Source organism: Gymnogyps californianus, chromosome 21 (assembly GCF_018139145.2).
Source record: "Gymnogyps californianus isolate 813 chromosome 21, ASM1813914v2, whole genome shotgun sequence".
Lineage (NCBI taxonomy): Eukaryota > Metazoa > Chordata > Aves > Accipitriformes > Cathartidae > Gymnogyps > Gymnogyps californianus.
The window spans coordinates 9,175,037-9,196,535 of NC_059491.1; the positions used below are offsets into that span (position 1 = coordinate 9,175,037).

Sequence of the window (21,499 nt, forward strand, 5' to 3'; positions counted from 1 at the left end):
ATCACGAGGGAGGGAGGACGGACGGCAGCGGGGAGCGGGAGCCTGCCGTCCGGATGCTCGGGCTGGGTACAGCGTGCGCGTGTGGCGCGGGAAGGGGGGCTCGCTGCAGAGCCCACCCACCCCATTGGCTTGCGAGCGGTGACAGGCAGGCTGCTCCCTCCCTGCCGAGCCGCTCGCCTGTGTGGATGCGAGCAATGTGCGCAAAGTGCCTTTGCATTAGCCGGCGTGTGCCGTAGCTCCGGGCGCTCGCTCGCAGAGGTGCTGGGACGACTGAGGTGGCCCTGTCCCGTGCCTGGTGGCCCCGCCGGACCATGGCATGGGCACAGGGGGATCTGACATCCTCGCTCTCCATCATCATCGCTTTGGCTGCCTGCCTCTCTGCCACCACCAGTGAAGGTAGGAACCGGGGTGGCCCTGGCGTGATGGGTCAGTATTGGGGGGACCTGCAGGATCTCTGCGGCTGTTTGGATGCGTCCGCATGGGCTTGCTCGCTCTGCCGGGCTTAGCTTCTCCCTCCTCCCAGGGGAGCGCAGCTCCGGGTTCCTGCCTGCCTGAGTTTGCTGATCCTGGAGCTTTTGCACTGGAGGCTAAACTTCTGAGCTGGGCAGGAGGACTTGATTTCTGCAGCAATGCCTGCCAGCTCTGCCCAGCCTCCCCTGCAAGGGCTCCGCTGCAGCATGCAGGGGTGGCTGCAGAGGGGACAGGGACACAGCCACCAGCTCAGCCATGGCAATCCCCATCACCAGAGCTGGCTGGGCAGCGTGGGCTGCGATGGAGCGAGCGGGTGGGCACGGGAAGACGTGCAGAGGATGCGGGGAGCTGGAAGGGCACTCAGGTAGGAAACTTGTGGCGAGGGAAAGGGCTGGAAACTTCTGAAGGGGAAAGAAGGGTGCAGCCAGGGACCCTCTCCCAACATCTCGGTGTCAGCCACGTCAGGCCTGCTCCCTCCGCCTGGCCTCTCTACCCTGCTGCCGGCTGCACTCATCCCCGGCCCTTGTTGGCAGTGCAACCCTGCTCCGGCGTCTCGGGCCCCCCTCGGCTTCGGCAGCGCTGCTTCCGCTGCCTGCCACCCACCCGCTTGCCTGCCTCCTTCCGCACTGGCAGTGGCGGCACGGCTGCTTCCCAGGTCTACTGATCTTCATCATCCGGAGATCTGCCGTTCCCGCTCCCGAGCATGTCCTTGGCACTGGCAGCAGCATCCTTCCTCCCTTCTGCTATGCTTGAGAGCCGCGGCCAGCATGGCGCAGCCCTCTGCAGCGAGCCCCGGTGCCGGTGTCCCTACCCGGTGGCGGCAGTGGCATCCCTCCCTTCTCCTGCCCCTGCATCCCTGCCATCCTTCCGGCATGCCGAGGCCCACGGGCTGGCACCGCGATGCCTCGTGCACTTTGCGGCACCCCGCCAGGCCGGATCCTTGTGCCTACTGCCATCTTCCAACACCCACCCGCACCTCCCCTCCCACCCAGCCTGTCTTCCTCACCTGTATTACCCATTTCCAGCTATTTGCTGGTCCTAAACCTGTTTTCTGCCAGCTGTCCGCTTCCTGGCACTCCTTCTGCTCCTTTCCCCACCAGCTTTCCTGCCCTTGCAGGGGGGATGCATTGGGCTCTCACTGATGGGGACGGGCTGTGTGGGTGCAGGATGGGACCCCAGCACCCCAATACCCTCAGCCCTTGCTCGCCCTCCACTCCGTGGTGCAGCAGCTGCCCCATTCCCCGAGCCCTGGGCGGAGTGCAGTGCAGGGTGCTGCCCGCGCTGCCCCGGGCTCTCAGCGCTGCAGCCCTGCAAAGCCAAGCAGCCCTGCCTGAACTCGGCCAACCCTGGGCATGGACAAGTGAGGCTGGGGCCTCTTTGCTTTCCTCTGCGGAGGAGATCGCTGGCTGCTGGGGTGGGTTTTGTGGCATCTGGATGGACAGCCAGGCCCTGGACTGCTGTCTGCCTGTCCCCGGCTGGGAAAGACCTGGGTTTCCCACAAGACTTTTTGGAAAGGGAAGCTAGTCTCAATATCAGCCTTGGCCAGGGGGATGTGTGGGGCTGGGGATGAGCCAGGCTCTGAGGAAGACCAGGCGGGCTGGATCTGGGTTAGACGGGTCAGAAGGTGCTGGGTGGCATCATGACAAAATGTGGGACCCTGCAGAAAGCTGGTGGTGCTCCGTCCACTGCCCCCAAGGATGCTCGTGCCTCCGCGGGTACTGGGGCACTGCTCTGCAGTGGCACGGGGCAGCTCAGTGCCAGCCGGGCCCCGTGATACGGGCAGTGGAGCTGGGGATGTGGCTGCAGGCTCCTGCCAGCACCCGGCATCTCAGGGTGCTGGGATGGGCTGGTGGCAGCATCCGTGCCAGGGCGGTTGCAGTGCTGGTCGTTGAGCGCCCTGGCATGGGGATGGGACTAGAAACGTGGAGAGATGTTGCAAAGTGCAGCCCAGCCCTGGTGTCTCCTGCACTCCGGTTGTGCTGGGCTTTGCTACCCCATTTCTACAGCGTGTGGCACGTGCGGGCACGGTGTGAGGGTGTAGCCGTGGTGCACAAAGGTGCCCCGCTGCTGCTGACTGTGACCTCTCCCTGCTGCCACCGCCACAGTCTGCTTCTTGCTGTGCCTCTCTGGCCATGCTACCCAGCAAAGCCAATCCTCGTTTAAGAGCTGCAGGGTAGAAAATTACAGCCACAAAGCAAATTTGAGGCCAGTGTGTGCTGCACTCTGTGTGTGCGTATTGGGAGGCAATTGGTATATAAAGACGTGTATTAACCTGAAGAAACGGCTTCAGTCTGATTTTCTTCCCCTTCCAAGAGCTCCCAGTGCCTTTCGCTTTCCTGAAAGATTCATTCCAAGAAGTTTTGAGCTTATATTTTTTATTTCTTTCAGTCTTGTGTGCAGTGGGTGCTCTGGAAATGGGAGGAAAAGGGAATCGCCGTTCCCTGGGAAATCCCCACTTTTCAGCGCGGCAGCCATTGCAAAATGCACTGAAAGCCAAAATTCAGATTTTTTCTAGATGGGTGAAAATTTGCAGGATGTGGAAGATTTTCATTTGGAGCACTGAAAAAATTTTGTCTGAAATTGTTAAATTGCTTTAGAGCAGGGAGGTAGAAAAGTTATTTTCAATAGTATGAAGATAGTGTGATAGACTAAAATATTTACACTATTACACACCGAGTTGCATAGGCAAAAATATTAAAGCGGATATTTTATATGACACCATGAACTGAAGTTAAATAATAAAATATGAAATATCTTTGTTGTATTGAAAGAAAATCAGATGAGCAGAAATTACCACATTTGGGGCTTGGGCAGGGGGTGACAAAATTGTATTTTCTGCCAGAAAATGGCACTTCAAATGCTGCTGCTGGGGTCTAGTCCCTCCCAGGTGATGCCTCCGGCTCAGCTCTGCCCTCCGTCCGTGAGGTGGGCGACCTTCCTCCCCATCACAGCATGGACCCCATGGCCCGTGGGTGAGCTTGGGTGGTACCTTGGTGGGGAACAGGGTGCAGCAGGGAAGGGGGACCTGGGGACATCTCCCCCAGCATTTCAGGGCATGTACGGATGGCCGAGGCAAACAGCAGGTGACGGGGATAGGGTGATGTACAGGGAGCGTACTGGGGAGGATGCAGAGCGGATGACACAGGGATGCTCGCCTTTTCCCCGCACCATGGGGTTGGTGATGGAGACGTTTTGTTCCTCCCCGCAACAGGGATGGGGTGCGGGAGAGTACCAGGGTCCTTGGGAAAACCCAGCAGCTTGCTGCACTGCCGAAACAGGGGCCAGAGGAAGGGTTTGTGGCAATCTCCCCCGCTAATCTCTCGATTGTAATCTCATTAATTGCCCCTCTGCTCAAACAGAAAAAGAGGTAAAAACTCATCTGCGCGTTTATTCAACGCTACTTCTGCAGCAATGCCAAAGTCGGGGCTGCGGGAGAAGCAAAGCTCTGAAAGGGAGAGGAAATAGCTTTTTCAGTTGTAAAAAGGCTGTGAGAATGCCGTGTTCCTCCGTAAGAATAGGAAACGAGGTTTTAGGTATACAGACTTTTGGTGAAGGGGGGATGGAGAGGCATTAGTTTAAAACAGGGAGTCGATTTGGGCTACATTTGCAAAAAAAAAAAATCAATTTTGAGATGTGTAATTTTTTGATTGCTCACAAAATGCTGATATAAAGCAAATACTTGCATGATTTTAGGTAGGTTCATGGGGATATGCTTCTGGTCTCATCTTCATTTCCATCCTTCTTGTATTAATAGCTTATAAAACTTCTGGAAAATCAACCCCCCAAATTTGCAGAAAAATAACACAACGGCACACACAATGCACCTACTCTGTGGGCTTTTTTTCATTCTCCTTGAATTCTTGTTTCCTGAAATTGTGAGGGGTTTATTTGCAGTGAAAATAAATGGGCACCCATTTTGGTGATGGTGGAAATAGATCTGATGAATCCAAATTTAAGTACAACTGAAAACCCGATGAATTGTTACAGGGAAGAAGGAATTCCCTATTTTTTTCGATTGCTGAGAAATGATTAGAAAAATATTTTACCCAAAAGAAAAAAAAAACAAAACCCAAACCAACGAACCCCAGCCCCAAAAGATGCTCAGCCAGGGAGGGAGGGAGAGCGGCTTATCCCACGCATCCCACCGGGGTCGGCGCGCGTGGGTCCTGGCGGGCAAGACTCCGAGGAGTACCGGTTTCATCAAGACATCCTGACACCTCCGCTCTTTGTTTCGGTTGGGTCCTGTGTTTTGTACGTCCCCGCTTGCCTTGCTGGCAGCCTTCGGTGCTGCCTTTATCTCCAGGGGCAAATCCATTCATGTGATAACTCTATTCATACCCTGACAGTTCTTGATAGTTCATTCTCCTAACCCTAGCATGTTTGCATGACCAACACTCAAAATTATTCCTCTGTCACAGAGGAACGATTAACCCCTTCGGCCCTGGTAGTTCAAAAGTGAGTGGCAGGATCATGCAGCTGTATTTCCTTCAAAAAGAAACAAAAAAACACCGTGTCCTGCCCGTGTAGATATGCGGTACTCGGGGTCATAAATAACCGCATAAAGGATGTAACTCTTTTATGGATCAGTTCCAGCCACACCAATAAAGCCTAATGAACTGTGTTTGGCCCAGGGATACCATCCAGAAAGGTATTCAACATTTATCTGAAGACATCGGCAAAGGCAGACCCATCCCTGCCTTTAATAATTCGTTCCAATGGCTCATCAGCCTCAGCCTTAAAAAATTGGACCCCTCTTTTCCCTAATACAAATTTGCCTGGCTTCACCTTCCAGCCATTTGTTCTTGTTAGGCTTTTCTTGCTAGGTTAAAGAGCCTATATTTTTCTGCCGTGAAAGTACGCTGAGTGCAACCGAGTGCCTCGCACCCCTCGTGGGCACAAGCAGATTGGGCTCTGCAGGTTCCTCTCACTCATAGTTTTTTTCCTCCAGCCCTGGTATCATGGTTGTGCCTGTGGTATCTTCTGCTCTATCTACAATTTCTCATATTTAAAATGCCTTAACCAAGTGAGTGAGTGGCAACAGCGCTGGCTGCAGCTGGATAGACCAGCTTCATCCCAGCATCAAGGGCGCGCACAAGTCGCTGGATCCTTCCTTGGATGAAATATCTTTTCTGTTATGTGCCTCCCATACAATTTTTAAGGACTCTCGTGGTATTTCATTACCGGTGGCATGAGATATTCAGCCTGTCCCCTCAAACGTTTTTAGTATTGGTATTTTTGTCCGTGAAAACGTTCCGTTTTTGAAAGCTATTTTTAAGAGAGCAAAGTAATTGCCTTTAAAAGAAATTAACTTGCTTTAAAAATGTCACTGGGGTACAAACAGCTAAGCATGGTTTAGGGTGGCCAACTGGTGTGAGAGCAAAAGACGTCCTCAGAGAAATTAGGGAAAAAGCATCCGACAGCCTGAAAAACTGCCATCCAAAGCCCCTTCAGATAATCCAGATAAGTGAGTGGAATAATCCAGTGGAAGCGCTGAGATGCTCCTGGATAAGGACCTGGGATGGCGTTAGGGGCTTGCCTGGTGTAAGCTTCGAATCCCAAAAAAGGCAGCCGAAGTTGGAAACCTCAGCGGCTAATGCTGAAAATGCGTTCATGTCTATTTTGCTATACCCAACAAATGTGAGAAAATAGAAGAGGGAGTCAGGACTGGTGTGAGGACACTGGCACAAACCCCTCTGGAGAGGGCTCCCGTTTCTCCGAGTCTGTACCACGCAGGTTTTGCTTACCGCAAGCAGAAGAGATGTGTTTTGTGTTAGAAAACTCTCCTGTATAATTTTTAAAGACTGTTACAATATTGCATTACTGGTGACATGAGACATTCCGCCTGTCCCTGAACCTGGGACTGCAGCTTGGTGGTAAGTGGAAGTCCTGGTCCGGGTGCAGGTCCATTGCCTGTTCTTCGAGCTTCTGGGTTTGGGGACGCTGGTCAGGGATGCAAGATCTTTTGATGGTGTGTGGGTTGAACGGATTAGCTCTCGCAGGGCTTTAGCCAAACGAGATGCTAAGGGGTGGCTGTAGGAGATGCACGGGCTTCTCTCTGCTGATGGACAGGTCCATGTCAGCTCGCCGTCCCTTAGGCTGGGGACATTGTGATAGAAGGGACTTGCATGACTCCCAGATGGCCAAATCCAGACCTGGGGATACCAGGTCTGCAGAGCCCTCCTTCCGGGGCTGCAGGGACCCCTGAGCTGCCCTCGATGCTCCCCAGTGCCTGGCTGCCCCCTCCCCAGCCTCGCCGCGGTCCTGCTCCTTCCCCTGCTCACATCGGATGTTTCCATGGAATTTCTTGCCTCCCTGACCTTTCTCACCCCCCCCATCCCCAGAGCCTTCCCACCTCCTCCTCTGGCTTCTGCCCTGAATTACAACGAGCCCAGCGGCCCCTTGAGCCCGAAATAGCTCCTTCCCCACCGGCAGGAGCTCCTGGACCGGGGACGTGGAAACGTGTGCTCACCCTCACTCTCAGCCTTGGGTCTGGCCCCATACATCCCGTCCCCAAGCCCTTGGACAGCTCGTGGTTTTTTAACATTTCCAGTCAGTTATTTATGTCCAGCTCTGACCATGCACTGTTTGCACCAAAACCTGTGTGTGCCACGATGCGGGGATGCACACCAGTACTATAACACCCTGCCCGGCGGTGGGGAGTGTGTGTGCTTTAATTTGGGTCGCCGAAGGCAGCATGCCCAATTTGCCCTGGCTGTCCCACCGCACATGAGCATCAGGAGTCTCAAAAAGGGTAGGAAACACGAGCATTTTACATCTATATTTTCTCACCTATATTTCTGAAAGGGAACATTTTTTTTTTGTTTGGCTTTTGATGTGGTTTTTTTTCTGGGGAAAAAACATACTGCCCGGTAATTTCAAGGTTTTTAGCCTTGGAAATACTTTATTCAGCGTGTTTTATTTTGTTTTGTTTCATTTTTTACATTATTTCACGACACCTCAGTCCTACCACAGGTTATGCTCTTGCGCTGCCCATTATCTTACATGATATCATGCAGGGTCTGGAAGGATCAGGTTGATCATTTTATTTTTAAAACCTGAACTGCGGGTTTTTGTTAGCACTGATTGAACAAACAAGCTTTCTTCCTACATCAAAGTATCTTCTGCTTCTGGTATACTGAAAAGGAGTGACCCTCTGGGCAGTCCTTATGGGCATTACCGCTCCTGATGCATTACAAAACGATATAAAATTAAATACAGAAAGTTCACAGCAACAATCTGGAGGTCTGAGAAGAAATCCTGAAATGGGAATTAGGGCACGCAAAAAAAGCAGCACTGCTTTTTCACGGCAATTGTTTGAAAATGTTTCTTTTTAATAGTCTTTTTTTTTTTCAGCCTGATTCTGGCATTTCCAGAAATGTGGAAATCCCACATCCTGCCGGATTTGGTGACAGCTTTTATACCTACCCGCAATGCTTTCCTAAATTTCCGCTCTGGGCAGCCGAGGCCAGCGGGTGCCGATGCGAGCACCATCCCCGCTGTGTCCTTAGTACGTGCAGCCTCGTGGACAGGCAGCTGCTCGACAAAGCCTGCCTGGATCCGGCCGCTCGTGCAGCAGAGCACTGGTGTGCAGTACCCCACTGCTGCGGTGCTGACCGGGATCCGTGGGGCACATCCCCTGCGTGCAGCTCCCGAATGGGAAGAGCTGACCTACCCTCCAGGCTTGCTGCTTTTACCTCGAAGCCCCAACGGTTGGCCTCGTGTGTCGGTGAATAAATGACTATTTTTCTTTCTTTAAAGATAAATATTGTCCCGGGGAGGGGGAAGCTGAAAACGAAGCATCCCGTCCTGTCCCCCTGCGATGCTCCGAGGCCAGTAAGACACAGCTTTGTTGCTCGGCTTTGCCTCCCGAGTTGGAAAGGTCGCGGCTGGCTATTCAGCATGCCCCTGGATTAAACGGTGGGACACAAATAGCTGACCCACCCCGGCCCCACCTGCCCCTTCAAAGTCCTGCCTGAGCTTACGGGAAATGAATGGCACTGGCTCTTGTTCCCCTCCTCTCAGGGAGCCTCTCCCTGCCCCTTTCCCATATGCCGACGCTCTCTTCCCGCTGCGGATAACCCTCCCCGTGTTGTTCCCCCACCAAGTGGGGCTGGGGCTGTGGGGCCAGCATGGGGTGTGCAGACCCGCATGGGGCTGCAGGGGCTGCGCCTACTGGTCTTTGGGTAGCAAGGAGCAGGAGCGCCTAACCATGCAGATAAGAGTTTAATTATCGATGCAAAGGGCGTTTTTGCATGGGGGGGAGCCTTGCTGTGAATCTTGGGAGGCCTTTGAAGTTGTGATGGAGAGGAACTGAAGCCCAAGGGAACAGGGCTGCTCCCACTGACCCTTCCTCCCGACGCCTGTGCTACAAAGCCCCTGCCTGGGAGGGAGACAGCGGAGTAATTAGAGTGAGGACCGCAGTGGGTTAACAATTAGCGAGGGAGCTCAGAGCCCTCTTTGGTCCCCCACTGCTCTTCTAGAGGCTGGGGCTCAAGCGCATCCCCCAGCGTGTCACCCCCGGGCTTGTCCCACCACCCCACCATGCACCCCTAGGCAGGCTGAGGGTCCACAGGCTCCCCTGAGCTGGGCAGCCGTGGCTCCCATGGCACTGTTCCTGAGCCTGGGATGCTTGGATGTGGGACTCCAAGGCGCCCGCGCCTCTGTTTGTAGGGATGTAATACATCCCTGCAGCAGCTGCGGCCACCAGCACAAGTGTTGGGAAGGGTTTCTGAGCGCTCACTGTTTATAGATACAGATACATGGCAAGAGATATATGGACCCAGGCAAAACGCACATCCTCTCGATGCTAGTCCCTGCCTCGGCTTCCTCACTCATCCCAAGTGGTGTTTAGAATTTGGTAGATGTGGGTATGGATACGGATACGGGTATGGATACAGATATAGATATAGATATAGATATAGATATAGATATAAAAATAAAGATGTAGGTATAAATAAATGATACATATACATACAGCTAGTCTTCGACTCCTGCATAATCTGCATCTATGAGATTGCAATGTGCACTACTCGCGCAACATTACGTGATGCAACTTTATAAAGGAGCAAGTAGGTCTGCCTTGCATGAGACTCCGTCTCAAGACCCCAGTTGGTGCTGGGGAAGCGACCTGCTCACTCCTAGGTGCTTCCATTTGAATGGGCAATCAGGCTTGACAGCTTTTCCACCAGTGCGAGAATTTCCCCTGACACCTCCTGGTGTTTTGGCTCAATACGCCGAGTCAAGGCCAAGGCACAGAATAGGGAAAATACAAAATGGTGCTCAGGAAAACAAAATGGAGCTCGCAGTTTGAGACTGATACGTGCAGACAGTCCATAACATCAAACAGAATTGTCCAGCTGTAGGAGAGAGTTCTCCCAAACCAGCATGTTTTCTGAGAAACGTTTCAGCTGAAAGGGGTCCTTTGTGGCGGTCTCGCTTGCCCTCTGGCATCAAGGGTGGGCTCTTTCTGAGCATCACCCCCTGAGAAGCGACGCAGCTGGGAGATCACCTGCAAGGGGCCGGACGGGGCACTTGCTGCATGCGATGCGGCGGGTTCCCTTTGGTGTTGGTCTGTAGCCTTTCCGTGAAATGGACAGTTGGGTTTCGGGAGAGTATTGGTCTCCCCATATCCCAGCACAGCATGTAATAGTGCTGCTAGATGGATGCTCATGTCCACAGACATGTGTGCTATACCATGAGTTAACGCAAGAGCTCTTGGATACGCAACGCCTTTGTGTTTGTGCAATGTCCATTGCAGCGGGCTTAATGTGTAGGGCTCCTATGCACTTGGCTGAAATGCTTGCTAAGGAATAAAAGAAATAACTTGGCCCTCTTCCTGCAAAGAGGCACGAGCAACCTGCTCCACAGGCGTGTTGCAGGGAATGCAAGCTTGTGTACTTGTTTGTGCACCGAAGCACCTGCAAGGAGACGGCTCCTTCATCTATATGAGGTTGGGTGACAACCATATGGTCCACATGGTGGGATGGGGTGTAGCAAACTGGCTCCAGGTCCCACACATCGCTGTGCGGACAAGCCTGGGGTACGTTCCACCATGCCTGCTCTGATCTCAGCATCGTTCCCCACGGCGCGATGCTCCAGCTGGACCCCAGTCCATGCAGGCTCCTCATGCTGCCTGGAGAGCAGCGAGAGGCAGCCATATCCATCTCTGAACATCTCACCGTGGGAAAGAGGGTGCAGAGACCACGGTGGGGGGCAGAGAGGGTCTGCGAAAGTGGTCCCCTCTCCACAGCCTGCCTGCTGAGGGTCACCGGGACTGTGCTCCTGCACTGTGAGTGGGGAAACTCCTGAGCCCGGGCTCCTGCTGGGTGAATTACCCAGGGAAAATAGGCAGAAAATCTTCAGATTAACAATAACAAATAAAAATGGATTTGAGATCTCCGAGGTAATTACTCCGTGCTGAGGGCAAGGGGCCTCTTTAGCAGTGGGAGCAGCACCGTGCGGGGAGTGGAGGGGCTCGGCCTGCTGTTGGGCCAATGGAGTCACACAAGAAACCCTGGAAATTCTTTCAAATTGTTCTGCTAACATTAATAAACGCCTCAAAAGCTCCTAATCTGCTCTGTCAGGAGCATGACGTCCGGGCGTTTCACAGCCAGCTCACGTCTCTGCTCCTCTCTCCCCCCCCCCCCCACTCCTTCCCTGCCTGGTAATAGTAAATGAAAGTGGCACCCGTTCCTCTGGCTGCTGGGACCGGCATCATGCTGAGCCCAGCCTCTGCCAGGGCTGGAGCTGCTGTCCTGACATGCCCCATTCCCGCCGTGACAAGCTGGTGCCTTGCGCCGAGACCACCACCCCTCCAGAGCCCAGGGACCAGCCGAGACCCGGTGCTGCAGCAGGGATGCTGTGCCAAGTTGCCTCGAGGTCCAGTTTGATGCTGCTCGAGGGTGAGGAAAAGCAGCCAGCATGGACGCAGCATCCAGCGTGAGCTTGACCTTACTGGGTGGCTGCAGGGCAAAGCGGGCTGGGGAAAGCTGGAGACGCTGGAGGTCCCTGAGGGAGCCTGGTGCTGATGAGGGGTGACGAGGCATGGGTGTGCTGGTGCCGGTGGCCGCTGCACTCACTCTTGAGGGCCAGGGCACCTTCCTGACGCCCTCTCCCAAGCCTCCATCCCTCTGGATCTGTACCCTGGAGCTGGGGCTTGGGCTCCTTCCCCAGGTGCTGAGCAAGTCGGGGGATTTGCTGCCTGATGCTGTGGGATCTGGGTGTGGGGCTCACGGGCAGCGGATGACACTCAGGGGCAGCTCACCCTGTGCACGCAGCAATGCTGTGGCATCCGGCTTTCCGCTGCCTGCTGATACTGCACAGGTTTCCACGGGAAGCTCCTGAGCACGTTCAAAGGCGTCCTCGCCTCTCCCCCTGCAGAAGCTGCCCCCCGTCTCCTTGCAGATTTGCCTGTGTCTCCTCGTTAAGCCAGGCTCCCGGTGGTGGCAGGGCTTTTGAAGGGTTGGCTTTGATGGGCCTCCTCATGCAGCCTGTCCCCCACGGTCTGGCCACTCCAGTGGGGTGTCAGCCAGGACCATGGGGGGTCACTTTGTGCTGGAGCTGGGCACCGCGGTGTGTAATTACAGCGGCTGCTGGAGCGCAGACTTCAAACCGGTGATGCTGGGAGGGATGTGAGCCTGAAGGGCTCAGCGGAGCCTCCGGAGGACAAGTGTCCAAGCAAGGAACGATGTTCCGGTTGCGTCAGTGTTGGCCCAGGGTGGGACTGGTGGACAACCTGATGCTTGGAGTTTGTTTCCCCAGCTCCCCCTTGCTTTGCAACTCCTCTGACCTGCTCTGCATCCCCTCCGACCTGCTGTTTGCAGCCCCCTCTCCTCCAGAAGGACATGTTGCTCTCAGTCCTATGGCCAGGACTGGTATGGCCCCACCCCAACTCTACCCTGAACCAACATCTCTGGGGAGCATCATTTGTTGCCATCCCCTTGCTCCATATCTGCCTCAGCTGCAGCCAGGCAGGTCCCTGGCAGCAGCCCCATGGACTGATGGGCACAGGGGACAATCAAGCGAGTGGGGCGCGAGGAGGGGTTGTTTTGTGGTGGCTCGGTTCCTCGCCCCTCGGGGACGGGGAGAAAGCTTTCTAACTCAGTGTTTTGCTCCTGTGTTTTCCAGTGAACTTGCTAGACACCTCGACAATCCCGGGGGACTGGGGCTGGATGACTTATCCTTCGCACGGGGTAAGTATGAAGCGGCTGTTGGCACGTGGGGGACCCCAGTGGGCCGGGTCACCATGGGTCCCCGTGGGCAGGGTGGATGGACATCTCAGCCCCAGGTTGGTGCCTTGGTCAGTGCTGATGGGGCAAAGAGACCATGTCTGTTGGGAAAATACCAGCCTGAAACACTAGCAGTGGGATGCGGCCAGTTTGGAAATGCTGTTTAACTTTCCGTGTCCCCTGGTAGGGACCAGGTTGTCACCAGGTCCTGAGCTTTGAGGGAATTTAAGAGCTGGGTCGCCCCATGGGCACTCATGCTCAGAAGCATCTCATTCCTCACTGCACTGGGGGAGCGTCAGGAGGAACAGCCCAAAATGACTGGGAAGCTCTCAACTGCCTGTAATCAGAGGAATTTGCTGTGGGAACTGGGCAATCCCCTGCGGATGGTTTCTTACGGGGAATGGGGATGTAAATGCACAGCCCTGCGGCGTGGCTGGGAGGAATGTAGGGGTGGTGGCCCCTATGTGAGCCTGCCATCTCTACTGGCTGGATCCTCTCCGCACGCTCCCTTCACTTGCATTTCCACGTCCAGGTTTTCCTGCCGCAGCAGCTTTCTGGAAATTGTGAGTTTCAGATGGCAGCGGTGACCTGGCTGTAAGGATTTTGCTCATTCATTTAGTGAACAGAAACAATCCCATAAATACACACAGGACCTACTGCAAGGCACAGTGGGGCTTGCTGCATGCACAAAATGTGCAAAATTGGGGTGCCTACCTGGCTTTCGGTGCTGTGTTGATTTTTCATGTCCACTCTTTTTCATCCCCTCTCTGAACTAAACGGTCCTAATCTTTTCAATTCTGCCTCCTACAGAAATCTTCCCAGGCCTCTAATCATTTTCATTGATCTGTTGCTTGAGACTTTCAGTCCCCACGCTGTTTGAGCAGGAGTGATCAGAACTGTGAATTCATAATAATAACAATGATCAGATTTATATCAGACATTATCATATATGTAAATATATTAAATCATTAACTCAGCTCTAATTTTAGCAGTTAGCTGTTGCAATGATGACTCTCCTGGAAATGTAATACATCCAGAGGTCAGAGGGGACTGCAGAGCTAATGTGATGTGATCTCCTGCATAAATACAGGCCTTCAGACCTGTCAATTCACTTGCATCTCAGAAAAGCCCAGCTTTTAGAAAAAAACATCCTTGACAATTTTGTAAAATTGCCAGTGGTGGTAAATCTTCCAGGTCCTTGTAGTGACGTTGTTAACAGGTCACTGTTAAAAACCCATTGCTACGTGGGTTTGCCTGGCTTTGGTTTCCAGCCACCGGCCCTTCTTCTGCCATTGCCTGGATAAGGGAGATGTTGTCCTCTTCATGGTCGTGCACAGGCTGCCCTTGGTTGTGTGGATCCCTGTCCTGTCACCCTGCTGCTGCCATCTCATCCTGGCTCTGCTGCCAAATCCTGGCATCCTGGAGGGGCCCCATGCACGTTCAGGGGATCAGGGACCAGGGCTTCCTCTGCTCCCCTGGGAGGGAGGATGTTTCTGGGAGTGAGGTCTGTTTTCCTTTGTCCACTTCCACTGCTCTGCCCTTCACCGCATCCTAAGCAATTCCTCCCCATAGTCAGACCCACCACCGCCTGCAGACTGCCCAAGACCCTCCTTCTTCTGGGTCCTCCACCATGAGTCCAGCTCTCCAGACGCCTGTGTGACCACATCCCCAGGCCCATTGCTAGCTGTCAGACATGCAGATGGGATCCATCACATCACCTAGGTGACCTGGATGAAGATGAATCCACCTGAGCTGGCTGTCCTGGGAACACATGGGCATGACTGGGCAGGACCTTGCACTCCCAAAGCAGACAAGGGATTGAGCGTACAGGTGCCTCTTTCTCACCACATCAGGCACTTCCAAGACCGGTTAAGGTGCAGCATCCTGTATTGTACATCTGCAAATCCAGGGGATGAATCCTGGGTCCCGATCCATTAGGGCTGTCAAGTGTAATGCGTTACATGACCATAGGGTGCTGGGGCTGGCTCGCAGGGCAGTCACTGCTGTGCTGCTCTCTTGCACTACAGCAGATGCCCAGCAGCCTTTCACCAGCAGACCAGGAACTCCTGAACCCTAATACATGTCTGAAGTCTCCACCTTATGAGTGGTGTTTATTAAGAATATTTAATACTGGATGCCAAAAAAGAAAAAGGAAAACAAAAAGACTTGTATAACACCAAACACCAAAGCCACCTCTTGGACATGCTGCTGTGTCCTCCTACAAGACCTAGGTAAGTCATGGAGTAACACCACTCTTCGCTTACCCTGTGCTTTTGCCCAACTCGTGGCCTTGTTACCGAGAGGACGACCATACAGCTGTGTGAAAACTGCCTTGAACACCTTCAAGGAGTGTGCCTGGGTTTCGATGTGATGTTCTTGCACAAACAACTTTGCATATCTTTTTCCAGCTGGATGTTTTAATGCCTCCTCTGAACACTTGTCTGGACTGCGGTTCTTCCTCCATGGGCCATTGCACTGCATCATCCTGAAAGAGCATCTCATTCCTTTACCCTCATTCCTTTACCCTCCTGCTGATCCTTCAGCTCCAGGTGCTTTTTGACTAGTAAATTTGCACTTGGATCCAGTTGCCATCAATGGAAAGGAGGTGGGATAGGGTGCTGGTGCCTCAGAGAAGCTGCTGTAGGATACTTGCTCTCAGTGCCAATGGTTTGGCACCGAGCAGATGCCTCCTGAGCAGCCCCTACAGCAAAGTTCAGATACAGGTGGAAGAGATCACACCAGGCTTGGTAGCTTGGGTCCACATAGCTCCAAGCCTGATGTGATCTCTGCTCCGGGAAAGGGACTGAGTTTGCTGGTCACCATCTCAGGAGAACTGCTGGTGTCCCTGGGACTGTCCCTGCCCACTGTGGCATGCTGTGACTCTGGCAGCCTGGGGCTGGGTGGAGCCCAGTTGCTGGTGTAGTATGGAGGTGGTGTACTGTGAAGCCAGATTTTATTTGAGGCCCCTTATTTTTGCTGCTGTTTCCTTAATTCAGATAGTCTCGCTGGAAAAAAGGTGGCAGTGCCCCCCGCCCTGTGCCATCCTCCCTTGCTGCCTGCTGGCTGTCCTGCCTGAGCTGCGGCTGGACCGTGCGCTGGGTGCCAGAGGGTGCAGGATTTCCCCGCAGCGTCTCTGCTCTGTCCATGGACAGACACATCCATCACAGCATCCTCCTGCCAAGGGACAGCGTTGCTGACCCTGGCTCCCCAGCTGCAGTCACGTTTGTTTTTGCTTTACCCACGTCTCCATTCCCCTGCCCTGCGTGAGCTCGGGGCCACTGCATGGGTGACAGTGGGGAGGTGGGTAGCTCTGGCTGGGTCTTTGCATGGCACTAAACAGCACACAGCTCCAGTCTCTAGCCTGAAGAGCTTAAGAAGGGGACTTGTGTCCGCTAGCTTAGTCCCTAGTGCCCTACGGCTTGCTTTTCCAACACCTGCAGAGCCTGTCCCACCTCGCTGGGGCTCCTGGGGATGCCAGAGGAAAGGCAGCAGTCTCAGAGGTTTCCTCTTCTGGACTGGGAGATCCCAGAGCTGCCCGCACAGCCAGGACAATAGTCCAAGGCATCAGCAGTGCAAAACTGGAAGGGTATCACTTTCGAAGTCCTGATGTTATCATCACACCTGTGGGCAAGGTGAACTTGCCTCACAGGAAGGTTTTTTTCCTCTCTGGGTTTGCTGTGGCCAGCAAGAGCAGAGGAGCAGGGGGCTGGGAGCAATGGGCACAGTGGGGGTCAGCAGCACCATCAGCCCTGGGGAGTGTCAAGCCATCAGGGAGGCATGTGTGGCCTGTTTTGACATTTCCTCTTGCCAGACAATTAACTGAGGGGTAATTGGCTGTAATTGCCGCTCAGGGGTTTAATTGCATTCCCCCCTCACCTCCACCCCGGGGACACGGAGACACGTGCAGGAAGCGGAAGGGTCACTGGGAGCATCCCTGTCCCGCAGGCTGCGGCTCCTCTCAATTATAACTTCAAAGGGCTCCCAGGAGCTTTGCAGCTCGCTCCATCCCCAGAACAATTCCCTTTGCATTGAAAATTAAACTCTTATCAGTGCCGTCAAAGAGGCTGCCCCTTCCCCTTCTGTGCCTCTGGTTTCCCAGCTCTCCCCAGCAAAATGCCCCAGTGCCCCAGTGCCCTTCTCTCCCCTCTCCTTGCTCAGCATGTGACCTGCTGGATCAGAGGGAGCCTGATCGGCCCCTTTGCAAATTGCTTTTCTACTGACTAATTAAAACGCTGATGAGATAAGTCAACATATTATTAATAATTATTGTATCGTCTACTTTGATTTACAAAGTCAAACAGGAAATGATTTTGTTCAGACACAGGGTATCTAAGGAGCTTGAATGACGCCTTGCAAAAGCTAATTATAATGGGAGCACCTTGAGTGCCGGAGAAAGGCCCCCCATGCTGCCCACGACCTCCTGGTCTGCCCCCCCCCAGCACCTCCGTGGTCTGGCCCCACAGCATCCACCACGCTGCATGGGCTGACCCCAGCCCAGAGAGCTGGTGGGCATCTGCCACCCAGGCAGCTGCCCCAATGCCTGGCATGCTCCATGTTGGCTTTGCTGGTGGGAGCACCAGGAAAGACCTTCAGAGGTGGTTTGCACCTCCCCATCTCTGCGCCTTCGCTCCTGGTAAAGGGATGTATCCTGAGGCCCCTGGGCACGATTAGCCAAGAGTGCTCTTCCTTCCTTCTGCAGTAGCTCAGAGAGAAAACTGGCAGAAAGGCACCAGATTTGCTTAAACAACCAGCTGAGAGCACAGACGACACATTTCTGCCCATAGGACGGCCTCTCAGCAGTGTTTGTGCATCAGGGATGGGGATTTCATGCTGATGTACGGTGCTGCTGTAAACGCCCCGGGACTGAACTGTTTGCAGAGCAAAGCCTATGCAGCAGGGGACTTTTTTTGCCTGGCTCTGGTCCTGCAGCCGACAACCAGTTCATGGTTTGGATGAACCCCGTCTGACATGCCAGCTCTTTTACAGAGCAGAGTGTCCCTTTGCCCCAAGCCCACCCTGCAAAAACCCTGTCCCCAGTCTGAGCTGTGCTGTGTGCTGGCCATTTCAACCCCCTTCAGGGTCATGCCTTTCTCCTCGGAGCACCAAAAGATATTGGGGCTCTCCCATCTGCCCAGGCCATGTCTTATGCCCTCCATCACTTTGATGTCCTTGTGCCATTTCTTGGGTTTCTCTTCCAATCCGGAGTCTCTGCCTGGATCCAGGAATACCAGCAAGTTACAGGGCAAGCTGCGGCAAAACTGATTTTCTTTGAAAAAAAGAGATGGGTAGGAATGGAGCATTGGAAAATAAAGATTTAGACTAGTAATTGAGATAAAAGCTCATCTTCCAGTGCTTGTTCAGTAAATGCTGGGTTATTGCTAATTCCCCAGACACTGGTCACTACCAGGAGTTAATCACCTGCAGTGAAGCTCAGGGTAGTTAACTGCCTGACAAATCCCTCCTTAGCCACAGCAGTGACTGATTTCTTGGGGATTATCTCCATTAATGCCTCCCATCTAATGATTTATAGCTGCAATAACATCCCTCTCTTTTTTTTTCTCTCCCAGTGACAGTGGTGTGAGGGACCTGGTAGCTCATGAGGAGGTGCCGTAGCTCGGTGCTTGCTCTTGGGAGGAAGGAAAGTGCTGGATATCTCAGTGGCAGCAAAAGCTTTGCTATGCCAGGCAGACCTGGCATCCCTCCTGGAAGCCATACCAGGGCTGGGGAGACCTCGTCCCTTGGCTCCCTCCGTGGGCACCGCAAGGGTGGTGGGAGGCTGAGCTGCTGCTCCAGGGGGATGTGGTCTCTCCTTGTGTGTTCGCCCCCTCCGCGCCTCCTCCTCCTCCTTCTCCCCGCTCTGCTGAGCCACACAGGCCCTGGGAGACTTCTAAGACCTTGCTCAGCCGCCCAGATATCTGGTGTTTGCATCTTTCGCCTTTCATAATCTGGCAAATTTTTTTATAACTGGTGTTGACTTTAATTTAAACTATTAGGCAAGCCCCTGAATACAGATGCAATCATGTCCCCCCCCCAACGCGTGCGCTCACCACGTTAATTATGATGTCCTCATTTCCGTCTCACTAGGGGATCTTATCGCAATGACGGGGGCCGGGCTGAGCTTCGTTTAATAAAAGCCACTTCAAACCGTCAGCCGAGAGCAGGCGATGCTGGGAGGCTGGGTGCGTGCACAGTGCCTGTGCTCTTGAACTGATGCTACCCAGCGTCAGAGGCTTCTCTCCCTGGCCATAAGAGCCTGTAATTAAGGTGAAACAGAAAACCCCTTCAAGTCATGGGGATTCCTGAAGCAGGTCCCTCCATCCCAAATGCCCAGCACGTCCTGGGACCTGGCAGAGCTCGTGGGATGTGTGTTGCCTTGTGGCACACTGGGAATATGCACCTGCGGCATCTGAGCCACCGGTTCAGGTGGCTTGCCTTCCCTCCATGCATTTCCACCGATGGCAGAGCACTTGCCCTGTAGGCCAGCGGTACAGGTGTGGTGTTTTGGGCTAGTCTCAGACTGGGATCCCAAGGCGCTGTGTATGACCCTGGGAAAGAGCTGACAGTCCAGCCGCTGTGCAAAAAAGCACCAGGTTTGAAAGAGTGATGCTGCAAATGCAAACCCTCCAAGTTCTCCCCTGTGGTTGATGTCGACCATTGCTGGTGCTTGGAGATGGGCATTTAGCTCCCTGCCCGCTGCCAGCGGTGAGGACGCTGCCAGCTCTGGCAGTACCACAGGGGTGTGGGGACACCGCAGTCATGAGCACCATCTCCTCTGCCAGATTTGGGAGAGAAGTGAATGTCTGGAGACCTAAAGCAACTGCACTAGCTGGAGGCCAAGGCATTTTGGTGCACAAAATAACCCCGTATTTCCCTTGCTGGACACTCGTGGAGAGCCCCGAGCCCCAAGCCCCGCAGACAGTGCAGAGGCGAGCTGGCTGAGCATTGCGGGGAGCATCCCTGCTCGCCACCCTCAGCTCTGCCCTTGCCCTGCGTGTCTCCTCCCGTGCGCAGCTCTGCCTCACTTCCCCCTGGGGAACTCAGCAGGGAAAAGACAGGAAACAGATGTTGTGTTAATTTGTGCTCGATTAATTTCGACAACGACTTCCACACCCTCCGCAGCACCGCAGTGCATGCACATGTTGATGGAGGAGTGGGGAGCTGGCTGGCTCCTGCCAGCCCCGGTGCAGGGGTGTGTAGGGAACTGTGCTGTGCCTGCTGCTGCACACACTTCAGGGCACCCCTGTATCCCTTGGCCAAGCAGCAGGAGTGTATCCTGGGTGTCACAGCACTTTCTACAGGCTCATCTCTGTGGTTGGGGAAGCTGAGGCATAATAAGAGGGGTGCTGCCGCTCACCCCTCCAGCAAAACACACAGGTAGCCTGGCCCCTTTCCATGTTGTCTACCTGAGTGCCGGGGTGCAGAGCAGGTCCTCAGTGATCCTAGGAACTAGGACAAACCTCAGCATTTCTGGAATTCAAAGGACAATTTTTTTAAAAGAACCAGAAATATTTTTCTCTCCTGGAAGTGCCTTGACTTTCACACCCTTTGCCAGCATATTCCTCCCTGAATAAGCTTTTGTTGAAGTCTGCACCTGGAGCTGCTGCCTTTTCCAGGTTGCTTTGAGCTCTTTAGGAGTGAGGAGCAGAGTTTTCTAAAGGCAAGATGCTGGGGGAGTTTTGAAGATGTACATCATCGAACTGACTGCTCTGACCACCCTAGCACTAGCAGAAGGCGCAGGAACGCCTCCTCCACAGGAGCTGCAGGTTGAGGACGTTAAATGAGGAAGGACTTTCCCATCTGAGAGGGGAGAAGGCAGCAGGCTGTTTTACAGGTATCACTGGTAACCTCTCTTACGGTCTGGAGGTGGGATGCCCTCCCCGAGCTGTGTCCTGTCGCTGCAGTGCTGGCAGCCACATAGTGAGGCTCTCGGGTGCCTGTCCTGGCAGACCTGCATCCTCGCCAACTCCCACAGTCACTGGGGTGAAGTCTTCAGGCTCACACCCTACTCTGAGATGAGCATCAGGCTCCTTCTCTCTGGGCTGCTGTCGGTTTTGCATCTGTAATGAACCACGGGTCACTACTCGCATAAGAAAACACCATTTTTGCCCCGTCAGAGCAAGCCCAGAGGTTTATTTTAATGTCCTTGCAATGCCACTTAAAAGACTTCTTTTCCTGCTCTGTACACCACTGCTGGAGCTTTGCTTGGCTCCCCCAGCCCTCTCCAGACAGCACAAAGACCGCCAAGGTGGGGGGCTGCTCCCCGCTGGCTGCCTTCGGTGGTGCAGGCAGAGCCGGCAGCCCGAGGGAGGGGGGATGCTGAGGCTGTGGGGGCAAAGGTTTGTCAGGCAGGGCAGCGAGTGCTGCAGGAATGCCAGTACCTTCCCCAGCTTCTGCAGGGCTGCTGGAGAGGTGCCGCGTCTGGGGCTGCCCCTCAGAGCTGGGCTCGGTCACAGTGGTGGGACTCAGGCATCTTCAAAGCCTGTTGCTGAGACCAGGGAAAAGTCAGAAGGTCTGAAGTCCTCCTCTGCTGCTCTTCCTCCTCCTCCTCCTTCTCCTCTAAGAAGAATTCAGGTGTCCCAGACCCCTCCGTGGGGGATGTGATGGGGGTGCCTGGTTTGGACAGGGACGTGGGCTGAAGAGGTGGTGGGAAGCCCCCAGAGAAGGGAAGGCCTGTGGGTCCTGGTGAGGGGTTGGGGGGGTTGGAGAGGGTGGAGAGGCAGACATGTGAGGCAAGAGTGAGCCCCTAGAAGTGCCTGTAGCCCTCAACACCTAAGTTCAACTTGTCCCTCAACTACTGAGCT

The 21,499-nt window shown here is 54.1% G+C and overlaps 1 protein-coding gene across 1 annotated transcript in view; it reads left to right on the forward strand.

The window, feature by feature from the left end:
* The first annotated feature begins 275 nt into the window (after positions 1 to 275).
* EPHA8 (EPH receptor A8) overlaps positions 276 to 21,499 on the forward strand; it is a 51,406-nt gene continuing 30,182 nt past the window's right edge. Inside the window, exons 1-2 of the mRNA XM_050909280.1 lie at positions 276 to 396; positions 12,598 to 12,662. Of these exons, the coding sequence (XP_050765237.1) occupies positions 312 to 396; positions 12,598 to 12,662 (150 nt within the window). The 5' untranslated portion in view covers positions 276 to 311. The remainder of the gene's footprint in view (positions 397 to 12,597; positions 12,663 to 21,499) is intronic.